This window comes from Xiphias gladius, chromosome 4 (genome assembly GCF_016859285.1).
Source record: "Xiphias gladius isolate SHS-SW01 ecotype Sanya breed wild chromosome 4, ASM1685928v1, whole genome shotgun sequence".
Classification (NCBI taxonomy): domain Eukaryota; kingdom Metazoa; phylum Chordata; class Actinopteri; order Istiophoriformes; family Xiphiidae; genus Xiphias; species Xiphias gladius.
In genome coordinates, this window is record NC_053403.1 from 2193263 (window position 1) to 2210138 (window position 16876).

The 16876-nt window shown below is 43.3% G+C and overlaps 1 protein-coding gene across 4 annotated transcripts in view; it reads left to right on the forward strand.

Moving 5' to 3' along the window:
• The window catches only part of LOC120788930 (filamin-A-interacting protein 1), a 48239-nt gene that overhangs the window by 21280 nt on the left and 10083 nt on the right, over positions 1–16876 (forward strand). For all 4 annotated transcript variants that reach the window (XM_040125217.1, XM_040125216.1, XM_040125214.1 and 1 more), the window contains exons 2-4: positions 7304–7569; positions 11157–11330; positions 12507–12685. In XM_040125217.1, the coding sequence (XP_039981151.1) occupies positions 7312–7569; positions 11157–11330; positions 12507–12685 (611 nt within the window). In that variant the 5' untranslated portion in view covers positions 7304–7311. The remainder of the gene's footprint in view (positions 1–7303; positions 7570–11156; positions 11331–12506; positions 12686–16876) is intronic.

The following is a 16876-nucleotide window of genomic DNA, read 5'->3' on the forward strand; positions in this document are numbered from 1 at the left end:
CATATTTAATTTCACCACACGCTAAATGGTATTTGCTCCATTGGTGCAGCAAATTAATGTCAATGCCAAGAAGTTTTGTCTCACTGAATTTCAGCAGTTGAGGTAGTTCAAGATGGTACACCATTTTGGCAAATGAAAACTTGAAGTGAACTATATTACTTCACTAAAAATAGCGCCTAAATTTACTGTAACAATAGTAAAACTAATATTACTCGAGTCTTGATCGACAGATTCTGACTAGCTAACATGCTAACGTTGTTTAAACAGAAAATGTGTTCTTACTGTAGTTGGTTTCCGACTTTTGAACAGCTTTTCATACGAGCAATGAGGGATGGATGATGTGTTTGCATGGACAGCTGATCACTGCAGAGAAGTAGCCCTACTTTTATCCACCTAATTGTCAGGGTAATACCTTGGGCCGCCAATGCTAACGTTGCTCTTGCACTGCCAACAACATACGCTCATAACGACACGTGTGATGGGTAATGGAGGGGAAAAGCCGGGACTTGGCTCTGGTGTCAGCATGTGTTGTAATTAGGTGGTCACAGCGAAAACAATTAGTCACCGCAGAGGCGACACTGCTACCGGGATCTATATTTACCCTGGTACATGTCTCTAAATATTATTACAATATATGCTGATACATATACAATGAAACACAACCCAGAGGATGCTAGTTACACTGCTCCGACGCAGGGATTGGCCGTATGTGACCCTCCAGATACCAACTGTTGACGCTTTTTAAGCCTGATAAACAGTTTATTTACAACGAGTGTTGTTGTGGGGGAGTGTGGGCTGCGGCTGTGAAGTAAAATGGAGGTTCAGGCATCCGTGGGATTGCTGATGGCTTATAAAGTGATAGCCCTGGAGCCCCTTGTTGGACTCTGGACACGAGTGGGGAGACCCTAAAAATACCCCTTTTTAAATTTCACCAAACAAACAGCTGCGACTGCTGCACAGGGTCCAGATCCACAAATAGAGGCAAAGCGCAGCCGTTTGTTGCGTTTACACTGTAGTAAGCTGTACAGCAGATGAGTGACGGTCATCTTCTTCAGTCAGACATCAGAACGAAACTGTCCTACACCACTTACAAAGTTGGCTTCGGTGTTTGTTTATGTTGTTTTTATTTGGAAAGCACGGTGACTGCTCTGGAAATGTCAAAAACCCCACTAGAACTTGATTTATTGCTCTAGGGAAGGTGGGATGATTTCAGTGTTACCTGTGGTCAGTGATTTTAATCCCATCCGGAGCACGTACCTGGGTAATTTTTATCACACAACCAACTCAGTAATAATTACAGCAGTAATTACCTACTGTTTTTCGTTGTACTCAGTATCCTGTATTTCAGGTTTCTCTTTTGTCTTGGTCCTTCTGAATGTCCGTGTATATTACAGACCATATCCTATAATTTCTCATGGGTAAAAAAACGTCAGCCTCTGATTTGTAATTCCAGGGTGGGGATATCGTGAATTTCTGACAGCGACTTGGTGAAAAGAACCAGAGACATGTTTACGAACTGCTGACAGAAAGGCTGCGAACGTACCGCCGCTGTCATGAATACAGTCAGTCCCGCTAATTCTTTAGGAGCTGTTTGTTCGTATCTGGTTTCACTTGGTAACAAACTGCTACGAATACGTAACACAACAAAAGATGCTAATTCAGGCTGTTTGTCTCTCGCGACTACTTTGAGAACACTCCCGAGGCAGAGTAAAAGGTGTTGTTCCTGTTTCCTGTTTCCTCCCCGATCGGCCGACATCGTGTGAATGCAGCATAGTACATGATTCCAATGTTAGCAAAACACAATGCTGGTGTTGGCATTGCTGTTAGCATATGAAGCATCATGACGCGATTCACATCCTATTGTACAGACTGTACTTATGACCTGTTCACATCTTAGTTGTCAGAGATATCAGGGTCATGAAATCTCCAACTTCCCACATTTCAAAGAGGTGTCAATAGGTGGGTTTCCATCCACCTTTTTTTATGCACATTTTCAATTTGCAAGTGAAAAAAACCTGAGCCGAAATGCCAAAATTAAAAAAACAACATCTTGAATATTAAAGTTTTTACACTTGGCTGAGGTGGAAATTAGGTGTACGGCTAATAGCTAGATGCAATAAAGTGCAATTGAAACAGAGTTAGCAAATAAATCATAAATTACATGAGGCATGTGACTTAACTTTCCACCGTAGAGACAAAAACTAGCGGCAGATGCAAACATAAGATCTGTGTGAAATGGCAACTGTGACTGTAACGTCCCTCAAACTGATACATGAAAGAAACATAAATGTCATTGTCTTCTGCATCACTTTTTACGTTTGACTGGTGCTCTTTTAATTTCGTCGTCTTGTTGCACCGTATTCTTCTGCACCAGTTCAATGGCACCTGACTGCAGAATTAGCACCAACAGCTGTTTATCTTGACAAACCAACTCCTAATATATACATAACTGTAGTGGATATAAACGCATATTTACATGGTTTTTTCTTGGCTGATTTTTCTAAAAATTCTATTAAAATTTACACAACATTTGAATAGAAAACCTGGCTAATGAGCTTTTTGGCAAAATGGCTCTAAAGCTACCATTACTAACAGAAAAGAAAATCTAAAACAACATATTTAGCTAGTTAAAAGGTAGCTACCGTTTGTTTGTATCTGGTTTCACTTTTAAACTGACCACAACAAATATGTAACACAATAAAAACAGCTAATTGACGCTATAAATTTACTGGATCTAGAAGGCTAGCAATGGGCTAACCATCTGAGAGTAATGGCTGAAAGCTCCCGAGAGTTTCCTTTTCCAGTAGTTCCTTGTGTTAGCGCCAGTGTTGCACATCTAGGAGCATGTTAACATCGTAACATTAGTGTGTCAGCATGTATAACAAAGGATATTAATTAATATGTTAACATGATCGTGTCTGTTTACATGCTAACGCTGAAGTCATCACGGTAATGTTAATAATACCAAGTTTAACATGCTTACAGCTAGCATACTACTGGAGTTAGGTAACGGTTTTTGAGGTTATTTTGAGATGAACTGAAGTGTTGGACCTGAAGAGTCAGGTCACAGTCATAAGGATTCATCTTCTGGGAACCATCAATGTTTGGACAAATTTCAAGGCAATCCATCCATGGTTGTAAGTGTTAGATGGAAAAACTGGACAACGGATTGACTTGCCATCTCTGCTAGCACAGCTAAAAATACTGTATGTCTCAATTAGCCTTTTTTCTACTCAAATCATATCTGAGTTGCTTGCAATAAAGAAAAAACAGAATTATGATACATTCGGCTTCGGTGTGAATTTATTAAATCACTTTAAAACCAGACATGCTGAACAAACACATTTCATCAGGGCACATAACTCGCTTTGGAGAGACTTTGATCCCGGGTTCAAACCTGTGACCTTCTCATTATTGGACGAGCTTTCTAACCACATGGACACCATGCCGCCAACATACCCCCTCTACCACTTATCCACTGTAGTAGCTCTCGTGTGTCGATCATGGGCTACAGCTGTCTGAAGTTTTATCCAGGCTGCAGTGTAAATCAGAGATACTAGTTAAGCTTCATCATGTCTCCATAAATATCTTCTCCCCAGGGAGGATGAAAGATGCAATCTGCAATTTATTTGGCGGGTTTTACTTTGGGTTTATTTATATTTGTTCCATAGGAATATGATGTGTAGCTGGAAACCACTTTTTTGGGAAATTCTGAAGCCATCGTAACATGAAGGGCTCTCTCACTCTGCAGTGGTTACCGACATCACAACGTAAACAAATCAAAGCCTCAAAATACATGTTAAGACTTGAAGTTAGTCACTGTATATTTACAGCTGCTACACCCAGTGGTGGAAGAAAAATTGAGTTATTTTACTTAAGTAAAAGTAGAAACGACAGAATTTAAAAAAATACTTTGTACAAGTAATCATCCTGCATTTAAAAACTTACTTAAGTAAAAGTACGTGAGTATTTTCAGCAAAATGTACTTTAAGTATAAAAGTAAAAGTACTATCTGGCTCTGCAGGCCCCCCACCTCGCCGTAGCATTAAAAAGCCACAGACCACAAGTACAGGATGTCCACATACTTTTGGTCATTGAATACATGTAGGCAGAGGTTTACATATTTAAAGTACTGGTGGTTTTCTTGACTATTTACATTCCCGTGACTTCACGTGGGCCGAGTTCTTGGTGTTTTAGTGATGGTCTAACCCCTCAAAGTAGAGAAGTAGAATCCATCATCAGAGCTTGGCCGTCCTTTATCAAGGTGTAACACTGCTAAGGTCACTCTGTGTAATGGCTGTGTGAGTCAGAGCTCCTCTCTTGTGAAGGTAAACTGTTTACACAGATCAGTTTGCTTATCTGGGACTCGATGCGACACTGTGCTGGCATGTGGACGCTCAGTTCAATTGGGACCTGCAAACCCCTTTGATGTAACACCGTGCAACAGTAATGAAACTCCTACACGACCTGCAATTGTCTCCATTTACAGGCCTGATCCTCACTGTTTACTCACTCTTTTAGTTGCAGAACGTAAGCCCCCTTTTTTAGGATCACTTAAAAGTTTATAATGTTAATTCATTCCCTATGAAAAACCTACATTTTTTATCCAAAGTAATACTTTGTGAAACTAAACCTCTTAACCGACATAACCAACATCATGACAAATTTGTTTTGCAACATGCTAAACGTACATAACTACTTAAAAAATGGATGTGAACACATTGCAAAATCCATAGGATATGACAAATAACTTTTTTTGAAAATTGAAATGGTAATGCACTTTTAATCTCCTTTATTTTTATGCCATGTATAATGTCAACTTTAACGTCAGTTTTATGTTCCACACACCAATCAAACCATCACAGATCACAACTTTCCCATTCAAGTAAATTGCAACCCTCACGGATATCTCAGTGGTTGATATCTCAATATCTCACGATTTGTCCCTCAAGTTCATCAGATCTGCGTCCACATCTAGCAGTGTGGCAGCTTAAGAAAAAATGTCTCCCAGCAACCGGATTAAAAGACCCTCGGAACTGATAAAACTCAATGAAAAACTTGTTGTAAAAGGAACAGAAGGCATTGGGCTATAATGAAAGACAGGCATAACAAACTCTGGCTTGTTGTGGAAAAAAACCCAACCTAAAATACAAACTAAGCTCTTAAATTTGGATGCAACGCTTCCCCAGCTAACTACGGCTCCCCGGCTAATGCTAAGATTGCAAAAAAGCGAGCCCAACACATTGCTTTGACAGGAAATACCTCAAAATACGACTAATGCCACACATTTATTGGTATGGCAGCTGAAGAAGTCTGAAATCTGCGCGGGGCAGCCAGATTAAAATGCCCATGCCAATAATAGGGCTCGATAAAAAATGTTAGTGCTAAGCGTTAGGCCATGACAAAAGACGGGCAAAACAAAATCAAGAAAGCTCGGCAGCAGTGAGGAGGTTGAAGGAGGAGCGGCCTGTGATCCCTCGATATGTCAAGGTGGATGATACATCAGTTGGAATCACACCAAACAGATCAAGGTGAGCCAGACAGATAGACCTCAAATTAAGAACCCTTCCTTCATTTATCTTTAAAGACCAGAAAGTATGTTTGCGTGTATGTGAATGTGTGTGCAAGCCTGCCCTTTTGCATGATGTGTATCTGAGCGCATGTACAGTAAATTAGGTAGCGTAGAGGCCACTGGGCAGCACACTGCACATCACTGAGCCTGCGATGTGGACCAACTCTAGGCTCTTGTCCAGATCCCGTCAAAATGTTCTTCCTCTGAAGCCCAAACCTTTAACTGCTGTATCAGGATTGTCTTGGCCTCATATTTTGCCCCCCAGCTCTACCTTTCCTCTTCCAGTTCACTGAGCTAACCATCAAAAACAGATCTGTGGTTTTGACGCGTGGGAGACCTTGGCATCTGCCCTGAAACAACTATTAATAACAGGCAGTGGTAATGTGGTTGCTACCACTTTGCTGCCAGGATTTTCTCTGGCTGAGTCACCGCCTGCTTTCATCCAGACCTGCAGCCTCTGGGAACTTTGGCCTCATTCAGATCCAATAGCCTATAAACCTGTTCTTTTCTCAGGACCCCCACCAAACGACAGGCTCCACAGCTGCTGATTTCATCACTGTTTGTTTGTGCTCAAAAGGCATCAAATGAGGGCAGTAGTGATAACCACCTGACTGGCTTTAGTCCCCCTTTTTTTTCAATGGCTACCACTACTCTCCAAAGTTTTGGACCCGTGAAGACCTCTACCACAAGCCCATCCACCACCCCAACTTCTACACCCTTTCTTTTCGCCTAGCTACGGGCATTGAAAATAAATCGCAGGATGTGAAATCGTCCAAGGTTCACGTAATTCCCAGGGATACCGTCTCATCCCGATTACGTGTTTGGGTTTGAACAGATTCGATTGGCAACATCTCACCAACTGTCATCATATATTTCATATATTTTCCCATATATTGTTAAAATCTGATTGGTGCAAAAAGAGCCCTGCTACTCTATATTCACACACTGTTTTGCTTCACAGTAAAGAACTTTAAAGAATCAACCTGGTGCTTTTGAAGGTTTTAGTCCACTAAGTACTGCTCTGTTTTACATAACTACCTCACAGTTTCCAAAACATACCATAGGTTTTTTTTTTTTATTAATTTAACTTCCAGGCAGCTTCTTGGTGCCAGTTAATTTCCTTACACAATGAAAATCATCTTGCAGAAGTTGAAACTTTGATAGGTACGACCGGTAATCCATCATGGTGAACATTTCATCGTCTTCATTTTCCTTCATTTTCCAGTCATGCTATCATCACTTGCTAATATGGTTTTTCTGGTATATACAGTGCTCAAAATTTAAGACCGGGGTTGCCAAAAAGCACTGTATTATTCTGCGATGTGGCTGGAAAATCAAGCGAAGAGGGGAAATGATAATCAAATATGGATGTGGTGGGAAGGGCGATGATGAATTTGTTCTTATTCTGCATTAAAAATGTCGCTCAGAAACTTCCAAAGTGTCCGCAGACACACCAACGGTGAAAATCTCCAAGGCAAGACCCTTCGAAGAGCTGTAATACTACACAAAAATAACACAACGGCGACGTAAGAGTTCAGGTAACTAAATGTCCACTGTGATGGATTACCTATGTCAAGTAAGATTTAAGTTGAGTTGAAAATTGCACTGAAACCAGACTAAAACTAGTGGCTGTCTGGAAAGGAAGAAAATAATCTACAAACCTACAGTACGGATAACCAACATCTGGGGTTTTTTGGATCACTGTTTCGTCCGTTTTGTCGTTTCTCACAGGTAATAAAATGCGATCCAGGAACTGCACCATGGATGGTCCAGATGACGGACGCATCCAGCCCACTAAAGGTTTCATCAAGCAGGAGGAGGAAAACACACCAGAGCTTACAAAGAGGAGGATAAAAGTCCAGCGAGAGGAGAAGGACGGGAGGACGGGGCTGTTGGGGAAACCTCAGAAACCTGCGGAGAGCAGGAAGACAGCGACGCCAGATCTGTCAAAGAAGGACCTGCTTCACCTGCTGGGAATCATGGAAGGAGAAGTTCAGGTGTGAATCAGTCCCGTGTTAAAGGAATAAAAAGTAGTCTGTGATTTCTATCCGCATTTGATTACTTTTAGATGTTCTCGTGTTTCAAATACATGGGCCAGACATGGCCATCGAACAGGCCGGAGGGGTCTGGCACAGCGTAGTTCCTAGAGCGCCTCCTCTTTTTGCACACGGGATGGAAATAAAGTAACGTACCAGACACCCCTGTTTTTAGGGTTACTGTTCTTCAACCCTTTTGATTACAGACGTAACCCCGGTCTCCTTTGAAACATGACTCTTTAGATTATAAAAACCAAAAGGTCAGAATGAGTCAGAAGAGATACTGAGCCAAAGTTACAGAGGCACAAACGACCATAATGTAAATGTGCCAAAAAAACAAAACTATAAGCTAAAAGAGGCTAAAAAGTTTCTCACTATATAAGACACTTTCACATCGCATGTAGGCATTTCAGTCTTGTTATCATAGGAGAGATTTGTACAGTTTATCTAACCTAATTTATAACCAGAACTCCCAATGCTAACCCCATAAATAACAGTCACCATGTCTGCTTTAACCACTGTGAAGCTGTGCGTCAGAGCACTTGGGTTTAAAAAGTGAGCGTGGGGTCTTGATTCTCCAGTGGGAGGGAAGCATTTCATTTGCAATAGCGAACATGTTGGGAAGTGATACAGGAGACCCAGAAGTTTCAGAAGCTGGTGAAGTAATAGGCGATCCGCCGGACTGGATCAGTAACCCGCTGGCTTTTTAATGAGCAGCACGTTCGGTTACAGTTTTATCGCAGGGAGTTTCGTTATTGACTGAGCCGAGTAAGGAGTGCTCACTCAACGGCTTGGTGGGCCGTACCAGCATCCAGCAAATCACGTGATTCTTTTTCCCTACAGCAGCATGGCAAGCATGTTATAAAACCATAAAAACAGCGGAGTTTGTGGTCGGTGCTGAGACATATTGACATTTCACAGGGTTAGATTTTGAAAATAACCTTCGCCGGTGTGGAAACGGCTGATAATGATTTTCTAATGGAGGCGCATTTATACACTCCTCTCCGGAGAAGCGGGATGCTGCTGCCTCACCCTCTGTTTCCATCCTGCTCATCTGCTTGGGCGGGTTGAATATTTTCCATTAGCGATGGGACGGAGAAAATACCCAACACGGAGTGACATTTCGCACAGGAAGAGCTGTTTTTGTTCTGCTTTGTTTCACATGAGGGCTTTCAAAAGCACTAAAATGGAAAAAGGCACAGACGCTGTGCTGGAGAATATCGTAGAAAGATCATTCTGATCGTCATCTCCATTATGTTAAAATAGTAAAAAGGGTGTTTGAAGGATAATACATAAATTTGGCAATAAGATTGAATAGAAAAGAACGATTTGATGACGCACCCAGGAAATGTTCCTTTAAAGGATAAGTCTGGTGATATTCTATATTGTTCTTATTGTCATCAAATCTCATGAAAGAACCAAACCAATAATGAATGTCTCTTACTAATGAGCATCGTGTGTGTGTGTGTGTGTGTCAGTATCACAAGCCTGATCTTAGACTCTGTTTACACCTGTCATTATACTGCGTCTCGTATCCAGACTGTATCTAGATGTGATTTAACCTGCAGAGATCCGACTGGGATCTGCTCGCTCTCCGTCCGGCTCATGTCACATCCTCCAAAACAAAACAATAAACAACAACAACAAAAAAAAAAGGATAGAAGAAGAAGAAGAAGAAGAAGAAGAAAGAGCAGGATTTCCACCATTTGCTTAGCCATTGCTTCATAAATGGCTCGGTGGCGATATGGATCGCCGAGTTTCGCTTGTATACTTTCTTTGGACCAAATTCAAAGCAGACACTTGGTCTCTTGAAAAAGGTCCATAGTTGAGGACTGAGGGGGGGACCGCTTCGTCTGTCTACTGGCTAATATTTTAATATCAGGTGTAACTGGGTTGTTATCCCTCCGAGCCTCAGAGCTCCATCGTTGTCCTAAAACTACTAAAAACTCTCTGGGTGACATGTTCCTTCGTCACCATCAACACACACACACACACACACACACACTGTAGTTTACCTTGACTCAGTCCCACACAGACACACACACACACACACACACACACACACACACACACACACACACACACACACACACTATTCAATCAGCCGCTGAAAGTAGTCCCCAACAAACACACAATTTCCTCCTGTTTGTTTGTTAAAAACTACAGCGAGCAGCAGCTCTAGGAAAATTACTGAACCTTTTTTTTAAATGAAACTGTATATTTGTGAGGTGTTTTCAAAGATTTACGTCTTCGGTAGGAGCCAGTGGGTCTGGAGCTGAGAGCCCCGGGCAGAGGAGGGGGGTCAGGAAGTGCTGAGAGGCGGGCAGACACACTGTTGGTTTTGGTCTTTTGATGGGATTTGATGAAAATAAGGAAAATACACAAGAACACCAGACTTATATCATTAGATAATATCATATACTTTTTTTATTTATCACGTCCGTGTCCTGCCGCACACTGTGACATCAGGAGCCAGCTCTTGAATAGACCGGTGTATTTTTAAGTCTTTTTGCGGATCCGTAGGGAAATCCTGAGCAGATACTGAGGACTGGCGGGGGAACCTTTCAGTGACGTTCAGCACCTGAGCGAGGCCCGACCGCAAAAGACCTGATACTTAAAACGACTCCGGTGCTCACGGAGCCTAGACGGTCACAGCAGACCGTCCAAGCCGCACCTATCTCAGGCCGAAGACGGTTTGCCGTCAACTGTGCAGGAATTCGTCCCAAGGCCTCGTTTGTGTGAAATGAAGCACAGGTCAGGTCAGAATGAAGGGAACAGCCCCCCCTGCTGGCGTGAACCTGGAAGAAGCAGAAGACACGTTTTTGCAGTTTGTATCTGTTGATGTGATGTCAGTGTGAGGGGATGATGTTGTAAAGTGCCATTCACATTACTATAGCTATATAAATATATATGTGTGTGTGTGTGTGTGTGTGTGTGTGTGTGGGTATAGAAATATACATATTTTGTTATCATTTTGTTTATTAATTTCGTTTTTGCTGGATGTTCCATTTCCATTATGATCTGTTTCAGTTTTTTACTCATTGTTTTTCAATTTTTCTTTTCAATTGATTGTTTTCCGTTTGTTGGGTTTTGTGAATTAAGCAAAAGTGCTTTACATATAAATGTAATTATTATTTTTTATTTTTTATTGGTATTATGATAAATTCTTATGCAAGCATGATTAGACAGCCTCATTATCAGACTTGAAGTGGTCGACTATGACCTCTAGTACCTCATCAACAGGCAAACAACCACCTATGTCATGAAAAATATTTTTTTTTAGGAATAAAAAAAGGGATCATCTCCCACAGTTTTCAAAGGTTCAATTTATTCGTCCGTAAAGATACGTGAATGACAGTCCCCGATCTGTCCCGAGCCCCAATCAGCTGAACCCTGATCACCAAAATGCAGGGAAAACAAACGCCTACAAAATAAAACTCCTGACAAAAACAACACAAAACTGCCCAAGTGCCATTTCAATTTCCCCCCGTTTCCCAGAGGGCAGCGAGTGTGTGGACAGGACATTAAAGAGTGTTGTGCCTCCTCAGGCCAGAGAGGACATCATCGGCCTGCTGAAGTCGGAGAGAACCAGACCGGAGACTCTGGAGGCTCATTATGGCTCGGCTGTCCCCAGCAAACCCCTGCAGGCCCTGCAGAGGGACGGACTGCTCACCCACAGCAGCAACAGCGCAGACGATGTGTATGAGAAACCCATGGTCGAGGTGAGTGAAGGGATATAGTGAGAATTGTCAGTTAGGATTAGACCTACTTAGAGACTCAGTGGGGGGTCATGGCACAAAAGTTTTGCAGAAAATCCCAAATCATAAATGTTTTTTGAAAAATGGATGTGGCTTGCAGGTGTCGGAGTTTGAGGGGGAAAAAAATCCTCTGTTTTCTAAAACCTCACCATCACGGAGTTTGAACAAACAACTTCCAGTGTTTAAAATGTTTTCTTTGGATTTTTCATAGTGACCGTAGCTGGTCATTTACAGTATATTCTCTCCTATTGTATGTTCTGCTATTTATGCACTGAAATGAAGTGGTTCCATAGAAAAAAAAAAAAGAAATTAATAACTGACTCATAAATTTGTCTGTTTTTCCTATAATTAATGCCAGAAAACATAATTCTTTCCAGTAAACTTTCGGGGAAATTACTGGGACTTTATGGACCCATAAAACAAAGCTTTACCATTTAATTTCTCGACATGAAAGTCTAAATGCCGTTTCAAAGCACGCCCCACGCTGCCAGGAATACATTTCAGGCGGGGAAATACTGAATCCTGGTGGAAAAATACTGGAATCTGTCAAAAAGTTGTAACTTAGAATAAAACTTCTCCAAGGTTCCTAAAACCCCCAAATTCCCAGAAAAGAAATGCATACAGGAAACATGACCGCGCTGCCCTCCGTCGGGAACTTGTTATAAACAGGAACATACAGGAATTCAGAATTCACCAAAATGTTTTCAGTTCGAGAGCTTGTTCAAACTGTTTACAGAATATTGAGCTGCAACAAATGATACAGCGAGTACCAGTGTTGTCTCAACTTTTATTTTGTTGGTGTGTTTCGCTCATGCAAGTGAAGGGTAAAATCAGGGCCTAAAACCACGGTCTTTTATGCGTCGAGCTGCATCGGTTTCTTCTTGAAATTATAATTTGCTACGCTCGGTGAAGTCTGCAGGGTGTTACGGCAGAAAAAGAGGCCGAAACAAATGTGCAGTGGGCGTGAAAATATCTGAATACAGCTCGTAATTGTGTGGAGAGAGCCTCTCCGCTCATTGTTATCCCACAAACACACTATCACCATACCCGTAGCTAATGGTCGGGGATGCCGTGCTGGCAGACGCGGGCGTCAGAGTCTCAGTTGTCGGCAATAATGAGCGCTGACGTCTTTCCCCTCAGTTGGACCGTCTGGAGGACAAACAGAAGGAGACGTACAGACGGATGCTAGAGCAGCTGCTGCTGGCCGAGAAGTGCCACCGCCGCACCGTCGCGGACCTGGACAACGAGAAACGCAAACACGCCGACTTCATGAACAAGAGCGACGACTTCACCAACCTGCTGGAGCAGGAGAGAGAGAGGTGAGGGCCGAGTGTGTGTGTGCGTGTGTGTGTGTGCGTGTGTCAGAGCTTCAGGGGTTTACAAAGCGCTTTACCTCACAACTCAACGTGTGGACCGGAGCAGCCGGAAATCGAACCCCCGGCCTTCCTGAGCCACAGACGCCCCGGGTTTTTCGTGAACCCAACAGGAGCCAAAGTTCTCCAATGTCAAAGAATGAGGAGGGTATTATTCGGTACTTTCCTTATTCTCAGCACTCCCGTCAAAAAACCCAGCACCGTGTCGGTCCGTCTCTGACCTGACCCTCCTCCTGGGTCTGGAGCCCACCGGCTCCTCCTGAAGACGAAACTTTACTTTCATCTTAACCTGGAAAAAGCCTCGTTGACATTAAAATCCCCTTTACAAGAGAGACCCGCTCGAAAACGGGCCGCCTAAAAACCAGGTCATGCAGAGAGCAATACAAACAACGCGGTTTCCTGAGGCCCAGCCCCAAACACTCCACTCTGTTCCCTGTCCAGGTAGCTGTCATCTCTCCTTTTGATAGGGAAACTCAGCCTTGGGGTTAAAAATCTTTCTTTTAATCGCGCGGCAGACGGAATATTCTTTCATCTAGATGGTTAGAGGAGTCTCTGGGAATTCTGGAAGTCCCTTCAGAGCAACAGTAAGTGCTTTTTAAAAGGCCCGCTGGGTTTTTTTTTTCCGTCAGATAAACTGATGGGAGACGGGTTTTTTCTGAGGCCGAGAAGACAATCACACACTACGCAAAAGTTCATTTGGAATATTTATGCACACCGAGCAGTTGGTTTTGCAAAAGGCCTTTAAATAGATTATATACAAAAACATTTCAGGCATCCATTGGTTTCCATTCGTTCATTTGCTTCAGGGATGATTGGGTTTTGGCAGATATCAGGTGACATTAGGTTTTAAAACTCTCAAAACTCAGTGACAACTGCTACTGCAGAGCTGATGTTTACTGATGGACAACCCCACTCAAGCTGGTTTCATGACGTGCGCAGATGGGAATGGAAACCGACGGCCGTCTCAAAGTGTAGCGGTCCCAGGTTTCCGCCTGACCCTCAAAGAAAAGTCGATCGCGAGCAAAACCAAGGGGGAACGTCGGAACCAGCACGGTGCATCCGCATCAGAGGTGGAATCCAGACGTCACCCCGAACGACTTCCAGTGCCTCGGGCTCATCTGCCCGGTGGGAGCAAGTTATAGCAGAGCTGCCGAGATCACACACGGTGCCGTCAGTAGCATTCCTCTTGTCCTGTACAAACGCACCGCAGTGCGATCCTTCGCGGGTCGAGTAGCTTTCGTTATCTGCTTACGAACCCGCGCGCGTCTCGACGCAAACGTGTGTGCACATGACACAACTCATCACTTTTGAAACACCCGCACGTTTTTCTGATGCGTGCTCATTTTTCTGGCACAAGGCATCAGATAAGACCCAGAGCAGGGTTTTGGACGGTGGATCCGATAGGGAGGGTGACGAATCGTGCCTTATCAAGGCATCGTGAAGACACGGCATAGTGCACAGATACGACTGAGCGCGTCAGAAAGGTTGTGAGCTGCAGGAGCCGTTCAGAGGCCGTCCTCAAAGGTTTTATTTCATTAGACTTTCAAATCTTTGCGATGGATTTTTATCCTGTTGTTTTTTCTTGTTTGCCTCGTTCGTAGAAAAAGGGGGCAGCCCTGGTGACAATCCATGCAGTGGTGCAGGGCGGCTTGCGTTGCTCTGTGCCACAGTGTCTTTTTGACATCACCGCCGGCTGACGTGCGCCACAGTCGGCGGAAACCAGATCCACCTTTCTACATTTTAGGGCCAGGGTTTCTCAGAGTGCAGTTCAATCCGGACCCGATTCTGTCTGTGATTCTGTCTTGTTGAATTCATGCAGCTTTGGTTTGCTTTTTATCTTGAGCTGGTGAACGTACAAAGTTTTTCTTACACTATGGACAACTTAAACTGGTTTTTTCATTATGGCTGGCGTTGTTCCTGTCCTCTGACCCTGTGTAAAATTTATACACAGAGCTTTAAGAAACGAGAGTACCTCTGAGTTAGAGTGTTGTCAAGAGCCACACCAAGCCTCTCTCTCTCTCTATATATCTATGGGCTTGCTCCACCATATACGGTTAGACGTGCTGGAAGGAGATGAGCCTCTCAGACCTCTCTGGTCGTCCAGCTAGGCACCCCGCTGTCCCGAGGGTCACTTAAACATCCGGTGAATCAGCCTTCAGTTTTTAGGCCTCTAGTTCCTCGTAGAGTACCTCTTCTTTCAAAACATTTCTTTTTTCCGTGTACTTTCAGTAACAACTATTGCATCCTTTGCAACTGTGCGCCTGCATGCCTGTTGTGAATGGTAATTATAGCATTTATTTTTTCATTCTTCTCCCTTTCCCTATTTTCTTCTACATGTAAAGTCCTGCTGATGCCTTATCTGAAAACCCCACTCGTACTTGAACCCAAGCAGTTAAAAACAAACTGTCCAGATGAGGGAGATGACAAGAGAGAATCTGCAAAATAAAACATCACGTCATAGAACCACTCACATCTGCTCCCCATGCTCCATAAAACTTCAAAAACTGGAATCACGCTTCAGTGCACCTCATTCATCTCCACTGGCTCTCAGATCTGTGTTTACGGCTCATAGCAACATCCTTCATCCTTCTCTGTTTACCTTTATTTATTCGCTGAAAGGTTTGACGAGCATGTGCGGTGTTTGCCCGGCTCCTGCCTGCTCGCTGCACGGATCCGTCGGTGCTGATTTACGGGTGTTTTGTGCGTCAGATTCTCACTGACGAGGTGTTGGTCGACATCTTGATTTTAAACCCGTCCACTCACTGCCTCTCCTGGCCTCAAAGTCGCCCTGCTCTCAGCTCTCAGTGCCGTCTGATAACCACATTCCCGATGGCTGCAGTCAGTTCGCAGATTCACTGCAGGTGATATCATGAATGAACTCAGGGAGGGTGATGTCATTCCTCACAGAGATCCTGCCGGACGATCGGAGGCTCTGTTCGCGAAGCAACTGTCATGGGCTGAAACGACTCCACAAGAAAAGGTTTTCTCTCTGTTTTGTTTTTTTTTAGCTGTCAGAAAAACCTGCGGCAAATAGCACAACCAATATTTTAGTCTTTGCAGAAAATGCAATACTGCAAAAAAAAAAGGCCAAGTCATGTGTGTGAAAGCCTGTCTTTGCTCTTTTAAAATGTACCCAGCAAAGGCTTTTGTCACTCACGATGATCACAGTGCATACGGCAGACAGAAGAGTCGGACGTTTTAGCTTTAAAAATAGAAAATAAAGTGCATTGATTGAGTCAAAAGACCAAAAATGCAGTACCTTTGGACGGCCCACAAAGACGTATTAATGTCAACAGATAGATTATACTTGAGTCAAAACATACATAAAGGACCGTACCAGGGGTTTTGCACTTTTACTCATTCACTGAAAATCATGTTTACGCTACAGCTGAGCATTTGGCAGAAAGCGGCCCTGTGTTTCAGAAAGACAGAATATACCGTTCCAGACACCCATTGGTTTCCATTCATTTTTTGTTTGTTGCTTTGTCGTTATAATTTAGTACAGTGCAGACTCTTAAAATTCGATAACTGAAATATTGCTTTATGCAGACATTCACTGTGATGGATTACGCAAATCGAGTAAGCTTCAAGCCTTTTTCTAGTTGGTTTTATCGTACTGCACTAAAATGAATGGAAGTCAATTTCTGCCTGGAAAGGTATTGGAAACACATATAATCAATCAGAAACACTACAGAACTCATTCAAAAATGGTCAGCAAACATGTACAGTAAACATGATTTGACGTTAAACCTGCAGTAACTGGCTTTTTGACCACTTGGGGGCAGCGGAAACAAGAACACCACATTAACATATTTGACGTATTAACACAGCGGTACCGCTCTGGTTGTCTCTCACCGCTCTCATGGCGTCGTTGTCGGCCGCAGCAGGCAGATGTCTTCATCAAACGAGCCGTGAAAAGCCTCTGTCCGCTACCTGCTCAGCAGCAAACAGCAGACGGACACAGTCCGAGAACAGCCGGTGAACACGGTGGAGCTTTTAGCAGCTGAAGAGCCAGATATTTCCATCAGGAGTTGGTGGAGACCACAACTAGAGCTAAAGGAGAGGGAGTGCTGGACTTAGATTCAGCAGGTGGACACAGACATCAGATCCACTCGAAGGATCGTGTTGCTCTGTAAC